A 13,730-nucleotide genomic window follows, 5' to 3' on the forward strand; every position below is an offset into this window, starting at 1 on the left:
ATGTCACGGCTCACATACAGAAACCAGCCCATTGGCAAAGGAACCCTTCCATCTGCAAAGCTGAGAACCAGAAACTGCCCAAGAAATGATCAATCCAAGACTTAAGAAGCTGAAATTAACTTATTGAAGGCAAAATTGTTTTGAAGCACTATTACTGTAAGTTGAATATTCATTTTTAAACCACTTCACTGAGTTCAAAAAGCACTGAGACCACTCTTGTTAGCTTGCTTTTGAACTCATTGTTATGCCTATGGCTGTTACACCCATAAAAGTGTGTTTTATTAATATTGTTTTTTAAAAAAAGAATCAAATTTTTCTCCTCAAAATCTCCTTTCAAATCTGCAAGTCTGTTCCTATAGACCCTAAATACCTTTCCCCTAGCCCCAGTGGTACCATCATTATGTATACGTAATCTGGGTGGGCTGGAGATAAAAGACTCAGGTAGTTGGTCCTGTGCCTTGTGTTTAACCACTCTAATTTCAAGCCCACAATTGAAATGGAATAACTCAATGGAGGGTACATCAATTCTCCCATGTGATCAACAAGATCCCACTCTCCCACTTACAAGACACACACAGACACACTAAATGTGTGTAAGCTGCAAATACACTGAGTTCAATGACCTTTGGGTTTTTTTGTTGCAGGTGCTCAAACAGAAAAAGTAAGAGAATATTTAATAAGAGTAGTAATTCACACTTACCCAAGACTGACATACTGGATAAAATCCAGCAGAAGGCCATATCATATACATCCAACCCCCTACCACCACCTTCCTTGGTAAGTTGTTTCCAAGAATATAGCAGCAAATTATAAATCTCTTGACCATAGGTCTACATGCCTCTAACCTGGAAGTACAAGGAAGGTGGGAACAGGTCCTTCCTAGCTGCCTGAAGGATCTGCTAGCCACCCCTCTGAATCAATACACAAATTTGCTATCAAGATGCTACAGACCAGAACACTACTTTATATACTTCACTTTTAAATGCTATATAGTTAATTATTGTAATATAAAACATATTCAAATTGTTTTAAATTGTTACTGTTTGGGGATTTACATGTATTCTACTTTTTGATTCAACAAATATTTATTCTTTAAAATTTTACTTTAAGTTCTGGGATACGTGTGCAGGTTTGTTACATAGGTATACATGTGCCATTGTGGTTTGCTGCACCTATCAACCCGTCATCTAGGTTTTAAACCCTGCATGCATTAGGTATTTGTCCTAATGCTCTCCCTCCCCTTGCCCCCCACCCCCTGACAGGCCCTGGTGTGTGATGTTCCCCTCCCTATGTCCATGTGTTCTCATTGTTCAACTCCCACTTATGAATGAGAACATGTGGTATTTGGTTTTCTGTTCCTGTGTTAGTTTGCTGAGAATAATGGCTTCCAGCTTCATCCATGTCCCTGCAAAGGATATGAACTCATTCTTTTTTATGGCTGCATAGTATTCCATGGTGTATATGTGCCATATTTTCTTTATCCAGTCTATCATTGATGGGCATTTGGGTTGGTTCCAAGTTTTTGCTACTGTAAATAGTGCTGCAATAAACATACGTGTGCATGTGCCTTTAGGGTAGAATGACTTATAATACTTTGGGCAAATATCCAGTAATGGAATTGCTGGGTCAAATGGTATTTCTGGTTCTAGATCAAGAAAGATCAAGAAATTATATTTTAAAATTGAAAACAAACATCCAAACAACAGAGAAATGGTACGTGAATTGTGAGATATGCACTGGATGGAATGTTATGTAGCCCCTAAAAATCGTATGTATAAAGAAATAAGAAATCATAATGATATGATATAAAGTAGAAGCAGAAGGATAAAAATGTAAATACACAATTATAAGAAATCTTGGCATAGAAAAAAAGACAGAGAGGAAATATAAGAAAATAGTAACAATAATTACTTTGGATAGTGGAAGAATGAATGTTATTTTCTTCCATCCACTTTTTCTTGTTTTCCAAATTTCTCTTAATGAATATATGCTGCTTTTATAAAGGAAAAAAATACACAACAAAGAAAAAATAAAACCGAATTTTAAATCCTAATATCCAAAGGGAGTCATCACTCAAACTAGAAAAGTTGATTGAACAAGTTGTTCCTATTGAAAGAGTATATTTGTTCACGTAATTATGCAGCATCTAGAAACACCAGACTTGGAAAGTGCAGAGACAATACTCTACAGTAGTAAAAGAAAGCTCCTTCCTTTCCCCATAATACACAGTTTCCAAAAATGAATAAGATTGATGGAAACAGGCCTATGAGAGCTTCAGAGATTTAAGCAAAATTTACCAATGCCCAGGAAAGTATAAAGTAGAATGTTGCACAAAAAGCTTACAGTCAAGTACAATTTAAAATCTAAAAGTGTCAGGGAAATATCCCGACTAAATGAAGGGCAATTGCACTGAAGCATCTGATCTCAGACTGTTCTAATGCAAAATCTTAAGTTTAGAAGATGCTGGAGAAGTAAAAATGTTAAGAAGTGATATGGACTCTATTTGTTAATAATGACACAAAGAAGGGATGCTAGCAGCCTGGAAGAATGAAAAGAGAATCCTCGGCTTTTTAAAATACTTATTATGTGAAAAACTATGCTTACCATCTTATTTTTTAATAATTTAACTTTTATTTTAGATTCAGGGGATACATGTGCAGGATCATTACATGGGAATATTGTGTGATGCTGAGGTTTGGGATACAAATGATCCTACCACTCAGGTAGTGAGCATAGTACTCAATAGGTAGTTTTCCAATCCCTGTCCTGCTCCCCTTCTCCCTTCTCTAGTAGTTCACAATGTTTATTCCTATCTTTATATCCATGTGTACTCAATAACTAGCCCCCACTTATAAGTGAGAACATGTGGTTTTTGGTTTTCTGTTCCTGTGTTAATTTACTTAGGATAATACCCTCCAGCAGCATCCGTGTTGCTGCAGAGAACATGATTTTGTTCTTTTTTATGGCTATGTAGTATTCCATGGTGTATATATACCACATTTTCTTCATCCAGTCCATTATTGATGGGCATTTAGGAAGATTCCATGTCTTTGCTATTGTGAACAGTGCTGCAATGAACATATGTGTGTGTGTGTGTGTATTTATGGTAGAATGACTTATTTTCCACTGGGTGTATATCCAGTAATGAAATTGCTGGGTCAAATAGTAGTTCTGTTTTACGTTCTTTGAGAAATATCCACACTGCTTTCCACAGTGACTAAGTAATTTACATTCCCACCAACGGTGTATAGATGCTTGCCATTTTGGATTAAATGGAATTCCTTTCCTTGAGTGTTTTTTTTTTTTTTTTTTTTAGATAGAGTTTCACTCTTGTCACCCAGGCTGGAGTGCAATGGCATGATCTCGGCTCACTGCAACCTCCCCCTCTGGGTTCAAATAATTCTCCTGCCTCATCCTCCTGGGTAGCTGGGATTACCAGTGCCTGCCACCATGCCCAGCTAATTTTTGTATTTTTGGTAGAGATGGGGTTTCACCATGTTGGTCAAGCTGGTCTCAAAATCCTGACCTCAGGTTACCCACCTTCTCGGCCTCCCAAACTGCTGGGTTTACAGGCATGAGCCACCACACCCGGCCATTGAGTGTCTCTTAAAATTAGACATAAAATATAAGTATAAACAGACAGATATGGGTAAAGATATGGCTTCAATTAGAGGTTCTCAAACCTGTCTGTACATTAGACTCATCTTGGAAACTTTAAGAAACACCAGGGCCTCATCCCCAAGACCCTCATTTAATTGCTCTGGGCTGTAAATGGGATGTGGGTATTTTTTAACTCCTCCAAGTGATTCTAATGTGATGTCCAGTTTGAGGAGCATGGGATTAGGTGACCTCTGCAGGAACTTTCAGGATCCCTCTCACTTGCCCTTCACCTGCCCAGTTGCTCCCACGGTGGCCAGGAATAGTTAGCATGACTTGAGGAAACATCCTCTTATGAAACATTTAAGTATGTATTGGTACTCGCAGACTTGCCAACAGTATCTTGTAGCCTAGGGCTGAGAATGTGCACTTCTTGTGCAGCAGTCACATTAACTTCTACAATAAGGAATCATGCCACCGCTACTTACTTTTAAAACAAAAGTCATCAAAAGATTTTACCAAAAGCTAATACAACACCCATTTCTTAAGCACTTTCACATATTACAACAGTTTGTAAAGGCAGAAGATTTGTCCTGATTTGAAAGGAATAGAGTAAGAAAACAAAAAAAAAGCGAAATTGTAGAGGAAGGTTAGAAAGGAAGGGTTTCACTTCCATAATTATATCGTGGCTGAGGTTTACATTATAATTCACTTGGTGCTAAGAATGTTACGAGTAATGCTCCAGGCACTGAAAGTGTGGATGTATGTGTGTACTTACATATGCAAATTAACATATAGGTAAACTACATATATATTACATAATGATGTTTATATGTATATGATTGTATACAAAGCCCTTCAAACATAAAATAAATAGAGAAGACTTGATGAGACCACAAAGTCCACACTTGACACATTGCATCATGAATGGATAGAACTCTAACGTAGACTCTTACCTGCCATGAAACCCTGGGCTAGTCATCCCTTCTGGGCCTTAATCCCCTCATCTTTAAAATTGGGGCACTATTACCCACACCTTAGGGTTTTATGAGACTTAAGTGTGGGAGCACTGGGGCCCACACATAGTAGTTGCTCAATAAACGTGTTGAATCTGAATGTAGCCACCCACTTTCCTGGCTCCTGAGCACAGGAGAAGGGGTACCTGAAGCCCGGAAGGAAAATCAATTGCCCAAAGTCACACAGTAATCACTTACAAGGACCCAGGTTTCCTGACTGCTACTTTTCATCCCACTTTCTTCCCTTTAGGGTCCTCCTCTCCAAAGCTGACTATGCCCTGCCTCCTTCCAGGACATGCCAATGGCTCCTGCCCTAGTTTGAAGACCCTAAGTCCAAGACCTTCTGCCAGGAATACACAAGGGAAGCCACAAGCACCTGGCAGTGCCCAACCCAATGTGACACCCACCCCAGCAACACCTGGACTCCCAGAGCCCAGATCCCCTCCAGCCATTTTACTTTATTCCTGAATTGTGGCCCACAGATGCCAAGGATAGGGCCAAAACACTTTTTAAATATTTTCTCTTAATATTGCCATGGGCTTAATTATGCATTAACTACTATCTTATACCTGCTTCCCTGGAAGCAGATCCTGAGATGAGTATTCACATGCAAGTGGCTCATTAAGAAAGTATTTCTAGGAGAAACTGGGAAGGGAGATGAGAAGCAACAGAGGAAAGGGGAAGAAGCCAAGCAAGAGTGTGATTGCAGGCAAGTCCTGTCCTCAGCCCGAGCTCAAGGGGCACTCACGAGTGCAAGTTACACCTCAGTGTTTGTCCAACCTGAGGCAGGAGAGCTGCTGTTTGACGCTCGTGCCCCAGTTGGTCACTGGGTCCAATATCCCAAGGGCCAAGCCATGAAGAAAGTGGCAGGTGCAAGCTCTTAGAAGTAATGCACATGGGTGATTGGGGATGAGCACAGAAAGACAGGGAGATCTGGGCAGAACCCCAACAGCATCCTCCATAACTGATTTCCCCAATATCTCAAAATCCAAAAAGTGAAAAGCCAGTCTCCATAGCCTGAGCACATTCTACAGAAACCACCATCCTATGCACTGGAATTGGCTAATGATGGGATTTAGCAGAATTTAACAGGACAAGTCCGTCTTGTAGGTTGCCCTCTCTGCAAGGACTTGTTACAGCATAGTTTGAAAATTCAACAGATACTGTGGTAGGCTCAAGGGACACAAACACAATCAAGAGAAAGAACCCCTACCCTAGAGAAGCTCAAGGTTGTGGATAATCTCTCAAATGGACATTTTTGCCTGATTTTTCACTGAATCCTAAAAAATACTCCATTCCATTCTCAATGATAGATGATTCTCCCTTCAACTTTACAGGATCAGCAACAATGCTTTTCAATACATCATGCCATATTGCGTTACAAAGAGATACTATCTCACAAGGAATTAACAAAAAGCTAAATAAAACCACAAGAAAGTAACACTAACACTATTTCAAATGATAATGATAATGATAGTCACCATGTGTGGGAGACACATAGTCATCACATTTCTGAATATCGAAGTTATTGGATTAATCCCATGGCCTCCAAATAGAGGCCCCAACGTCTATCACAATCCAGGTATTTTGACTGGTAATTTGAGAGACATTAAAAGATATGCTAGTTATTAGTTCAAATTCACTATGTAAGTGTATTTACTTTTAACACACTTTATATGAGATGAGACTTCAAAGTAATGAGACTGATGATTAGATGTTCCTTGGGAAAGGAACGTATTAACATCAGATCTAATACACAGTCAGAACTTTCAGACTTGAGAAAGTCAAGATATGCAACAGTGCTACCCAGAACCACACATACTCTGTCTTATAAAGAGCCTTTTAAAGAAGTAACAAGACTACATGGAGAATGCTAACAACATACAAGACACTGGGCCAAGCATTTTACAGAACTCCTTTAACTTTGACAGCAACTCCATCCATGGGAGAGAACACATTATAACCCCACCTTACAGAGGAGAAATCCAGTGCTTACAGATATTAAAAACTTCCCCAAGACCACAGAATTATTCAGAGTAGGACAAAACTCATACTTAAGTCTCTCAGTGCAAAATGCATACTTTTAACACCATATTGTGGCGGCAATGATTCAAAACCAGCTAACCTGGAATTGAACCATGGGGGTCCAGGCACGTTTATGGCTTATCCATGTCACACCAGGATCACACTTTCCAAGGCTCTGTCTCTACAACTATGGTTTTAGCTTAAGATCATTTTTCTTCACTGTCCTTTTTACACCATTTTCTAAAACAAGCCAAAAGAAAAACTGTAGGTATTCATTGTTATTAGAAATCAATCAATATTTTAGTTATAGAGATTACTTCAATATCACCATGTATTGCCTAAGCTACCTAGCCCCTCTTGATATCTTTAGCATTTTCCCTCACATACGGCTAATTCATTTTATTATTTTCTCTTTAAAAATTACATTCTTCACGGTATCCAAATGATTCAAAATCATTGCCTGATGTGACTGACTGCCAGATTTAAGTACATCATTAAAATTTACTTTGCCACATTATCATTAGCAAAAAAATAAGGGGGGGGACAGCAAAAAAGAGAGTAAGAAATGATGGAAAGAAGTTTTAAAATTACCCCTGCTAAGTTTTCTGGAGGTGTTTTTGCTGTCGTTTGTGGATAAATGCATGTGTTTTTAAAGCATTTCTGATTCTAGCACTGTTCCCACAAATACTTTTTCTTCATTGATGGATGAATATAAAAGCAATGAAAAAATTGTACTATGGTAGATGGCCCATGTATATTCCACTATCAAGTGAATACAAAATTCTTATCACTACCACTTGATACAGTAATGTGTGAGAAGTCTCTCTAGCAATATTCCCCAGAAATTACCAAATTAAATAATTCACACACTCATGAAACATCTACCACATACAAAACCCCATATGCACCAATTCTAAATAGTACTGGATCTAGAAATGGAAAGTGACAAAGATGTGTCTGTGTTCCATAAAAGGTACACCAAAGGAATCTGAAGTCAAAGTTGAGTGAGTAGCACAAGCATTTGCGGAACATAAAAGAGAGCCATGAAGATAAAATGGAATTAAAGTTCAATTTTTAATAAATTAAAGGGAAAAAAGAATCATGTATCTAATTAAAAGAGAAAGCCACCAATCGTCAAGAGCTGTTTCAGGGTCCTAGAAATTTTCAGAATAACCCACAGAATGTATTTCTTACTTGCTGTTGATGAGCACTTCAGACTGCCGATTATTCACTTGATTATCACTCTTGTGGCGAAACTGAAAAATCAAAGTGTTTGTGAGAAAACACATTACAAGGTACTTTGTCAGCCCAAATAAGCACACTGGCAATACTTTGAGTTCATCCATTTAAACAGTGTTGTCACTGGTCTAAGATGACACTGTTTGGGCTTCCTGTGAACCCAGCTCTACATGTTCTAAATCTAAATCAAAACCCTTCTCACTACATTACACTCTGGATGTCACCAATGAAACAACAAGGCTAGCCACTACTCTTCCAATCTCCACACGTTTAGTTGCTTCTAAGAAGACAATATGCTCTCTACTGTACCTTATAGTCTCAGAGAAAACCATGTATTAATTTTGATGTCTTTAACAAGGAATGGGGCTTCCATTTCTCTCCCATGTGTACTGAGTGCTTTATTAGAACATCATTCTTCCTGTTTTATGGATTTCTTTGAAGTCAAGAAGTCACTTGTAACAACATGAATTTTTATTCTCCAGAAATTCTAATTGTTAACAGTGATCTTATGAAGTACTGAGCATTTAAAACAAAAATTAGAATCCAATACTGAAACACATTTGGTGTAGATTGGTGATTTATGTCCAAATGGTTGTATTTCTTATTGTTTACTCCAGTAATGTAAGCATCTTATATAGCTTGAAAGAATCTCAATATTAAGAGCTCTCTACTAGGCTCATAAATTAGCAGTCATTCAGGTAAGTCTTTCTATGTGAAATGTCAAGATCAGATAGTAGTAGTAGGCTATAAGAGAAAAAAAAGTAATATAGAGAAAATGGTAATACCATTAGTAATGGGCTATAATATAGTTATTTCAGCAAATTAGCCTACATGCACAGATGAATAGGGGTAGTCTTTTCAGAAGACAGAAACTTCAATTTCATAGATTTTAATCATCAGAATGTTTTTTTTTTTCTTAAATACAAAATGTTGTGTCAAAATCACAAAATACAAAATGCTTCAACCAGCCCTTTTCCTTTTTCTACAGCCTTCCCAAATCCATCCCAATCTTTCTATTATGCTATGCCCAGTACATACAATTACTCAGAATGGCAGGTATAAGTTAATAGATATTACCAGTAAAAATAAGAAAACAAGCTCTTTAGCATTTGTTAACATAAAATTAGTTTATGATAATGGTAAAGAAGTAAATTAAGTCACACGTCACCCATTGACATGAATACTTCTTCCTACAAGTAGAACAATAGAAATGGAAACATTATTTGATCTGAGTGCACAATTTGGAAGGGTTGCTGAATATTCTCTCCTCCACCATATCTACACAGCATTCGTCTCCACTCTGCCCTGTGCCATGAAAAGCTGGGCTCTGTGGTCCCTGTCCTGTGGCTTCTGGTAAGATTTGGCCAACAGATAGTACTGGCAGAAGATTCGAGTCAGAGAAAAGTGAAATGAGGGAATTTATCCCCTGGCTTTCTTCTAGCTGGGTTAGCAATGGCTGCTTCCACAGACAGGCACAGCTGCTACAAACAGGCCTCAACTATGTCTCCAGGTCTGGTCACTCCTTCATTCCTTTGCCTCTTCAGGTCTAGTAGTATTGCCAACCATGTTGCTGCCATAGCTGCTTTTCCTTGCCCACACCCTTTGTAAATGATCCCATCATTATTAAACTCTCCAATCCACCCAATTTCAGGGTGACCTCTGTGTTTTGCCAAGACCCTGACTGGTGAAGGTGTCCAGTTAATGAACTGGCACATAACATCACAAAAAGGTGAAAGCACATTCAAGCATTAACTGCAATGGAATCAAAAGGAGACTTTTTGTTTAGTCATGTAAATCCCCTAAATTGACTAGCTGAACATCACAGAAAAAGACCAGTCAGCTCATCCCCCAAAAGCTGAGCAGCTCACTCTCGGGGAGATGTAATCACTTCTACTTCTGCTCAGGTTTTACCAAGAGGACTTGATATTGGAGTAGATGGAGTCTGGAAGGATTAGAAATGGTAGTTTCAAGGCCAGCCTGACTCTTATTGACAATTTCTCCTCTAAGAAATAAATATGAAGTCTCAGAGGGGAACTTCCACAGGAAAGAAAGGAAGTAGAGGGCTAGCATTCATTGTGTACTCCCTGTGAGCTAGGTTCTATACCTGATGCTTTACACATATCGCTTTCTCTCTTCCCAACAGCTCTGGTGTCATTGGCTATGTTATACAGAAAAGGAAAGGTTTGAGAAGTTAAGTCATTTGCCTCATGTCAAACTGTTAGTACATGGTAGGGTAAGGTGGTAGGATAGTAAGGTGTCTTTCTCCAAAGCCAATATTCTTTCTACTCTACCATTTATTCCTCTATGAAGTGTGACTATAATGAAGACCTTTAAGGCCAATATGTAGGAACTCATGCATCTAAATGAGTACCATTTCCCTGAAAAATCAGATAACATGGAAAAACCACACATTTACTCCAAAGATGCCATTGCTCAAATGATTGTTGAAATTTCCTCTCTTAGAATTACCTCTGGAGCTCATAGCCTGTTCCTCAGAATGTTCTCTATCCTTTGAGAATTGAGCTCTATGTCCTTTGAAAAGACATAATGAGATGTCTCATGTTTTGAAATATATGAAAGCCACTCTTAGAAAGCATGTCTGGTGGATAAGATTTTTGATTAGGCTTGAGAAGTAGCATTTGTTTCCAAAGCTGTGAAGCCATTAAGTCATAAGACTACCTTGTACACTGACCTTCAGAAGACAATTCTATAAGAAGAGACCCCAAAGTACCTTGAACAATGGCAACCTCACAGGAATCAGTAAACTCCAGGAACATCCCAAGTTAGCCACTTTAATGTGATATTACTCATCAGTGTGGATGGATCCTATGTGTTTGTTAAAAATCTGGGGCCAGGCACAGTGGCTCATGCCTGTAATCCCAGGACTTTGAGAAGCCAAGGCAGGCAGATCACGAGGTCAGATCGAGACCATCTTGGCTAACATGGTGAAACCCCATCTCTACTAAAAATACAAAAAATTAGCCAGGTGTAGTGGTACGTGTCTATAGTCCCAGCTACTCAGGAGGCTGAGGCAGGAGAATTGCTTGAACCCGGGAGGCGGAGGTTGCAGTAAGCCAAGATTGCGCCACTGCACTCCAGCTTGGGTGACAGAGCAAAACTCCGTCTCAAAACAAACAAACAAACAAAAAATTTTCAACACAGTAAAACCCCATCTCTGCTAAAACACAAAAAATTAGCCAGGCGTTGCAGCATACACCTGTAGTCCCAGCTACTCAGGAGGCTGAGGCAAGAGAATTGCTTGAACCCATGAGGCAGAAGTTGCAGTGAGCCGAGATCATGCCACTGCACTCCAACCTGGGTGACAGAGTGAGACTCTGTCTTAAAAAAAAAAAAAAAAAAAAAAACTAACCTCAAAGGTTATAGTCAAAATGTGAACCATGAAATAGGCTAGAAATTTCATTAAGAAATGAAGAGTTATATCCTGTGTATTCTTTAAAAAATGATATATGAAGACACATGCATTATTTGTGTGTATGTGTGCTCTTTTAAAATGACTTGCATCAAATTGATTTATCAAAAAATTATATGTAAGATAACTATGAGGAAATATCACATGAACCAACTTGATAAGTACAAATCTTCCCATATGTCTTCACCATACTCAACTACTCTTAGCAGGGGTGAGTTCCCACTTTCTCCATAATGTCTTCCCTAATTCTCTTTCACACATCCCACCTCTGTTATCAATCTAGCTACTGAAGTTCATCTTCCCCCCTCAAAGAACCAAAGCACTTTGGTTCTTTTAAATTATGAATTTCACACCATTTTTATCTCATATTATTATTGTTCATGAACATGACCCACCTCCCTCTACTGAATGTTAAGTTTTTTTTTTAACTTCGTTTTCTGGTGTCTCTTTCATTTCTGCATTCTCCATATAGCTTAGCACAGAGGGGTGTGGTGAGTAAGTGCCAGTGTTCTGAAAACAGATTGCTTGAGATAGACTACTACAGACTAAAACAACCATGAAAAAGTATGTCTGTTAAGCCAATAATATAGATAAAATGGAATCACAAAAAACACTCCATTAATCTAAAAGTAGGGAGAGAAAAATATAATGAAGAGCCAATGGGGCATATAGAAAGCAACAGCAAGATAAAAGATGGCCTAACCATAATGATAATTATATTAAACATAAATGGGTTAAATATTCCAATTGAAAGGCAGAGATTTTCAGATTTTATTAAAAATTATTAGCCTACTATATATGCTGTCTACAAGAAAACCATTTTAAAGATACAGATGGGTTAAAAATAGGCAACAGGAAATATGGGTGTGAGCTCAGAGGAGTGACTTGGGCTAGGAATATAAACCTGTAACTCATTGGCATAGACAGTTATTGAGGGGGCACATGCAATCACTCAGGATGAAAATATAATTTGTCTGGATTTAGAATGTTTGGTTTTCCCAAGACTATGTTTTGTCTTTGAGTGAGAATGACTTCCTTTGGGTTATGCAGACTTTAAAATTCTCTATTGCCTTATATCTGACTTATTTACATTAGTTTCCTGACTTTTGAAGCTACAGTTGACCCTTGAAGAACATAAATTTGAACTGCACAGGTCCACTTATACACAGATTTTTTTTCTCTAAAGGCTACATTGAGTGTGCTTGCTCTCCTGCTTCCCCTTCCTCTGCTTCCGCAACCCCTGAGACAGTAAAACCAATTCCTCCTCTTCCTCTTCCTCCTTAGCCTACTAAACATGAAGATGACAAGAATGAAAACCTTCATGATGATCTACTTCCACTTAATGAATAGCATACATATTTCTCTTCTTTATAATTTTCTTAATAACATTTTCTTTTCTCTAGCTTACTTTATTATAAGAATACAGTGTATAATAAATATAACATACAAAATATGTGTTAATCAACTGTTTATGTTATTGGTAAGGCTTCTGGCCAACAATAGGCTATTAGTAAAGTTTTGAGAGAGTCAAAACTTATACATGAATTTTTGACTGTACAGGGAGTTGGTGTCCCTAACCCCCACATCATTCAAGGATCAACTATATTTGACTTTGTAACTCCTAATATAATGACAACAATGTATAAGAATACCTAATATTTACCAGCTCTCAAACCTTAAACAAAGACATGTGATAAAGAATAAGTAACACTTCACTGAGTGAATGCAGGTTGATTTCCAATTCTGCTCTTCCACAAATTGGTTGTATTATTAGCAAATCACTAGCTCTTTCTGGGCTTTAGTTTTCTCATCTATAAAAGGAGAAAGTGAATCTAGTTACTGAAGCCTTCTTGCTTTTAAACAGGCTCTGGTTTTACAGCACCTGTATTAATCATCAAACAAATAGTAAAATAGCTTTATATGATATTGACCAAAATAACTTCATTCAAAATTTCAAATGTATCTTCATTATCTATTTCTGAGAAGCCACAACTGAAATTGAGACCTCAAGAATGCTCAAGAGCAAATACTCACATAGTCATCTGTGGCATCTTTGACAGCTGTCATAGTTATCACCAGGACCAAAGGCACAATGGTGGTAAACCAGGTCAAGGAGGAAATTTCTGGAATTAGCTGAAACAAACATTCCAAATAGTTTAGGGCTTTTAAAGTTAGAAAATATATCTTCCAAATTGTGTCATTTAATTTTAAATTAATGGGGTTATATTGACTTATTTGTACAAATGGAGAATGACTTTCAATAATTTAAGTGTTTGTATTTGGTTATAAGACACATAGAGTAGAATTATTATTGAACTTGTTTTCAAACTACCTAACCAAAAACTGAAATTTTTATAGCAAGGGGAGAAGCTTTTTGAAATCTCTCACAGATGATCACTTTCTCCAATATGTTAAATTTCACC

The 13,730-nt window shown here is 37.9% G+C and overlaps 1 protein-coding gene across 1 annotated transcript in view; it reads right to left on the reverse strand.

Annotated features, from left to right (window-relative positions):
• ATP8B4 (ATPase phospholipid transporting 8B4 (putative)) overlaps positions 1 to 13,730 on the reverse strand; it is a 266,536-nt gene that overhangs the window by 173,761 nt on the left and 79,045 nt on the right. The window contains exons 7-8 of the mRNA XM_063596635.1: positions 13,342 to 13,440; positions 7,833 to 7,894 (exon numbers count right to left, since the gene is read on the reverse strand). Coding sequence (XP_063452705.1) covers positions 7,833 to 7,894; positions 13,342 to 13,440 — 161 coding nt within the window. The remainder of the gene's footprint in view (positions 1 to 7,832; positions 7,895 to 13,341; positions 13,441 to 13,730) is intronic.

Source organism: Pan paniscus, chromosome 16, assembly GCF_029289425.2.
Source record: "Pan paniscus chromosome 16, NHGRI_mPanPan1-v2.0_pri, whole genome shotgun sequence".
Taxonomy (NCBI): Eukaryota; Metazoa; Chordata; class Mammalia; order Primates; family Hominidae; genus Pan; species Pan paniscus.